The sequence below is a fragment of the Arachis ipaensis genome, chromosome B10 (genome assembly GCF_000816755.2).
Source record: "Arachis ipaensis cultivar K30076 chromosome B10, Araip1.1, whole genome shotgun sequence".
Classification (NCBI taxonomy): Eukaryota; Viridiplantae; Streptophyta; class Magnoliopsida; order Fabales; family Fabaceae; genus Arachis; species Arachis ipaensis.
Genome location: NC_029794.2, coordinates 706762 through 712114, shown reverse-complemented (window position 1 = coordinate 712114; position 5353 = coordinate 706762). Strand labels below are relative to the sequence as shown.

Genomic DNA, 5353 nt, shown 5'->3' with positions numbered 1-5353 from the left:
TACGTTATTACAAAAAGGAAAAGTATAGGATACTAACATATTATCTGTCAACTTTTGCCAACTCTTATTTATAATTGTGTTTTATGGAAGTGTGTTTGTGGATGTATCTAATAATTAATATATTTTAAATACATATATAAAGAGACACATCCAGAAAATATATCTATAAAGACACTTTTATTAAACACAGCTATAAAAAAGGCATTTTTATTAGACACATCCATAAACACACTTCCATGAAACACAATTATAAATAAGAGTTGGCAGAAGTTGGCAGATATGCTGTTGGTAACGTAGCGGAACCGTTACAAAAAATAAAGAAGGTATTTGATAGAAAAAAGATTTACCCCCATCAAATTGTATACCTTATTAGATAAGGTAACGTTGTCTCTTTTATAGGAAATATTTTAAGTGCGCCGGGAAGTATCGGTGTACCAATTATTTTAACTGTTGATTTTAATTAATATATATTATATATATTTTTTATAATTTAGATCAATAGTTAAAACAATTAGAGCACCGGTACTCCCACTACACTTGAAATGTTTCCTCTTTTATAAAAGGTCCAATGCTAGAACTATTTTGAATTCTAAAACTTGAACGTGAAAACAAGTGCGGTGTGACCTTTACCCTGCTTCTTTTACGTACATGAAATTATTACAACTTCAATGACAAATAATATCAATCAAATATCTTATCTGCCACGAAAATCTTGTGAACTCTGACCTCATCATGAATGTGTTTTTTTTTTTTTTGTTATTTTAAATAGATTAAACAAATCCCAATCTTAAATATTACATCACAAACTCACACAACATTTTTAAAAGTTCTTATCCACCACTTGACATTATTAAAGTTCGAATCCGAATACAACTAATGTGCTATCTCAATTAGGCTTCAGCTACTCATCATAAATGTGTTTGAATGTTTCTTCTTTTTTGGCCATGTGTTGTTTTTGGGCCGTGGGCCATGTGTTTGAATGTTTCCATTTAGAAAAATGGAGCACAATGGGTCAATGAATAGAAAAGTGGGCCACGATCTTGAACAAAAAGGCCCAATGGTAACTACACAAAGAAGGTCACACTTTTTTGTTTTGTCTGTGCCTTTCTGAATTCGTAGCCCAAAGTGGCCATGACCAAAAAATTTCCAAATTATTAAAATATATTTTTGTTAATATAGTAACAATAATACTAAAAAAAAATAATTAAAATTTATTTTATTTAATATTTATTAATTATTATAATAATTAATAAATATAAAATAATGTAAGTTTTGGCTGACTTTGGCTAAGTTTTTTTAGTTATCAAATATTTTTTTGAAAAAATATAACCTTAAATAGTTGTATATATTTTGGTATTTAGTTTAGAAAAATATAACAAATGAGCCAAAACCCCCCTAAATACAGGATCTGTGTTTATATTGGAATAATATAAGGAAAGAAAGTGATATAATAAGAAGAGGACAAAAACAAATTATTAATAATAATAAATCCAAAATTGGAAGGTGCTATCTGAAGCCAAATGGAGCCTCATGATCCAACTACATCACCACACCTCTTAGCTGTTTTGTTACGTGAGATCTGAAATATTCAAAGATTCCAAACATATATATGATGCTAAATTTTTATTCCATAATAAAAATTGTTACAAATTTTTTATTAACACCTGTAATTCCTTATGATGACTTCAACTTTTATGTCATTATATTTTGCTTGGAAAGTTCCATGTTTATATTCTTTCTTGCTTATTCAGATTACGGAATTAAATATATATGTTTGTATTCACCAACAAATACAATGAACAAAGGACAAATTATATATATAAACAAGTTCGAGAAACTTACAAATTAAATATGATTAACTGTTACATATGATCAAGACACTTCCATTATTTGATAAAAATATTTCCTTGTAAATTCACAAGAAAAATTTGGTCATGAGCTATGGTCTATGGTTTAATACTTTAATTAAACATGGAAGGAAGAAAATTTGGTTATTTTTTTTTAGAAATAGAAGAAGATTATGTGTAATTCATTGTAATGGTTAATTGGTATGTTTTTTTTTATTGAAATTTTAATTTTTGTTAATTTTAAATAATAAATTGGATTCTCAGTTTAAAAAATAATAAAATTTATAGATAAATTTAAAGGTCATATTTTATAGTGCATAAATTAGAGAGTCAAATTTATGTTAAAATATTTTTCAACCGTAAAACAGATTTGCATATTTTAAAAAAAGTAATACTAAAATACAAATTTAATGGTCAGATTTGTAAGTTTAAAATAAAATAAAAAATATAACTCTCAGATTTATATGTTTAAAAAAAATTAAAAGTCAAAAAACATGCTAAATCTCAACATTGTTAAAAAACACTATTGGAAACACAACACCAAAATTAAAAAGTGAGAAAATTTATCAAAAAATAAAAGAGAATAAAGAGAATGATTAGCAAATAATAAAGAAAATTTATTGAACATTGAGGACTTGTTCATTACAGCTTCTTCCTTTGTCATCATCATTCTTTTCTTTTCTTTTTATCTCAAAATAAAGTTTAAAAACTTTATTATTTATTTTTTTCTACACAATCCTAGTTCATAGTTTTCCACCTTTTCATGTCACACAAACACATTCTCTATTCATTCATATATATGAGCATGTGACATGCCACCCCATCTAAGTTTTTTCTTTCAATTTGCAACCTTTGATGCTTTTCAAGCACACCCATCTTCTTCTTTTTGAGTTGGTTGATACTTTCTTTTGTTCTCATCATTGGTATGTCAATATAATATATAACATACTCAACTCTTTTAAGTTTTTCACTCTTCTCTAAAATCTTGCATTGAAACATGTATGAACTAGTTTTTAAGCAACACATTTATTTAGATATAAGCTTCAAAAGTTTTCATCATGTTAATATTATTGCATGCTTTCCTTAATCTCACTTCTTTCTTCTTCTTCTTAGTTGCTTCTGATGTAATCTGAATCTTAGTTAATTTTAGCATGTTAATGTTAAATTATTATCTATATGTAAAGGCTTACTCTATGCTTTTTGAATTCAGTATTCAGGGTTGAATAATGGCCAGAAAAGTTCATAACCATAAGAGACATCATGAAGGTAATAGGTGTATTTCAATTTTCCAATAGAGCTAATTCCTTAGGTAGCGTTTGTTTTGAGATACTGACACAGAGACTGGAAGACTGAGACTCGGTATCATATTTGTTAGTTCAGAGACTGGTACTAAAATTTTTGTCTCTATCCCCAAAATTTCAGTATTTCAGTACTTCCAAAAAGTGAGGACACAAGGGACTGAAATTTTTAGAGATGATGACTGAAACTTTAATAACATTTTATTGCTAAAATACCCTCATTTCAATTAATTAATTTCAATTTTACCCTTTGTGCAAATTGAATTAGAGCTTTATTCTTGTTTCAATTTCTGTCTCTCACTTTGCATCAAACATAATACTAAAATTTATTTCAGTCTCTGTCTCTTAGTTTCCGTCTCTCAATCTTAGTCTTTCAGTTTCTGTCTCTGCACCAAACGCTACCTTAGACTCTAGTGCCTATGTGGTTTAGTCAATAGAATATTTATTCAATTTTGTGTACTTTTATGTAAAATTTTTCACTAGTATCTATTTTTGCAGGTATGAATAATTCACAACATAGCATGAAGCTGCAAGAAGAAGCATCAAAGATTATGTACAAACCAGAAGTTAAATTACCTGTAAGTTTTTCTTTAAATAACAATGACCCTTCAAGTTTTTCTTTTAATCATAGTGACTTGTTTGTTTCTCTTTATAATTAATTCCCTTACAATGAAATATACTCAAAATTTGAAATTTCAGCACTCTACTAAAGGATCAAAGAACAATGGTTATTCAAATGTGAACTCAGTGAGAGAATTGATGAATGAGGAGTTATCTACACAATCATGCAACCGAAATAATGTACCAAGCATCGTGGCGAGGTTGATGGGACTAGATATGATGCCATTAGGCTCTAGATCTGTTGTTCTTCTATCAGATCAGTGCATAACTGATCAAAATATGGAGAATAAGATCTTTGATGATGATGGAATGGGAAAAAAGTTCACAAATCCAATGCTGCTGGAAGAAGAACTCAAGAAATTCAAGAGAGAATTTGAAGCATATCAAGCATTAAGGCTTAAGGAGTGTCCAAAAGTTGATGAAAGAATTCGAAGCGTTTCGCAAAGAACCAAGAGTGTTCAAGAATTGGTTCCATGTAATACAAATTCAAAGACAAAGAGAAAGGGAAAGGGAAAGGTAGCAATGAACAAATCTAGAAGAAGATTTGATGATACATCACTTTCACCAACTCAGATAACTATCTTGAAGCCTTGTTGCTACCATGAAGAGAGTTTGATCAATTCATCAGAAACTTCACAAGGGAGAACAAGTACTGGTTTAAAAGATTTTCTTGAGGAAGTTAAGGTGAAGTTGTTAAGTGAAATGCAGGGGAAAAGTACTTTGGAAAAGTGTTCTTCGGTTCGAGGAAGCGAAAATGAGAGACATAACATTAAAAAACAATCCAATTCTAAAGAAGTGGTTTGTCATAGATCAAGTGAGTTCATAGATTTTGTGACTAGGGATGTTGTTGAAGCAAATTTACTCCATTCACAATCAACAAGATCTTATCGAAGTGAAATCGAGTTCAATGGACAGAGTTCCCCTGAATTTATCAGCAGAGGAACAATGAAGTATGCAAATTTGAATGATGATTCATTGCTTCAGAAGGAGTTATCTCCAATGAACCTTGTAAGATCCTTCTCAGCTCCTCTATCAGGAAGATTTAGCCGCTTTTCGACCGGTGATCAAATTCGGAAGAAGCTTGAAGATCTTGAAAGGATGTCTTTTGATGCTAAGAAGAAGAAGAAAAAAGATAGATTTGGAATTAGAGAAAAAGTTTCTTATCTTAAACAAAAGTTTGGTCTAAGAGGCAAGATTTTTTCCAAAAGGATTCATTCAATGGTTGAAACTCCAAATAGCATTGAAGATGGTTTCATGATGAGAGACCTCAGAAGTGGACCAACTGTTCTCATGAAACATGGGAGAAACCATGTAAGTTTGATCTTCACTCAATTTACAATTAGACCCCTTAAGCTCCAAAATTTTGCGATCAAGCCCCTATAATCAATGATAACTGTATAAGGACTTGATCGCAATATTTTTAAATTAGAGGGACTAGTCGAGAAAATATTCGAACAATTTTCGCACAATATAAGAACTTAATTGCAAAGTTTTATAAGTATCGGGATCAACTCTAGATTGTTATATACATTTTTTAGCACTATCTATTATGAAATTTGATTTTGCATAAGGTTTTTTTTTTTTTTT

The 5353-nt window shown here is 29.5% G+C and overlaps 1 protein-coding gene across 2 annotated transcripts in view; it reads left to right on the top strand.

The window, feature by feature from the left end:
* Positions 2489–5353, top strand: part of LOC107621743 — a 4443-nt gene continuing 1578 nt past the window's right edge. The window contains exons 1-4 of one of the 2 annotated variants that reach the window (XM_016323752.2): positions 2489–2770; positions 3058–3113; positions 3644–3723; positions 3845–5077. In XM_016323752.2, coding sequence (XP_016179238.1) covers positions 3074–3113; positions 3644–3723; positions 3845–5077 — 1353 coding nt within the window. In that variant the 5' untranslated portion in view covers positions 2489–2770; positions 3058–3073. Of the gene's footprint in view, positions 2771–3057; positions 3114–3628; positions 3724–3844; positions 5078–5353 lie in introns of both variants that reach the window. The other variant, XM_021113909.1, reaches the window with a different exon arrangement.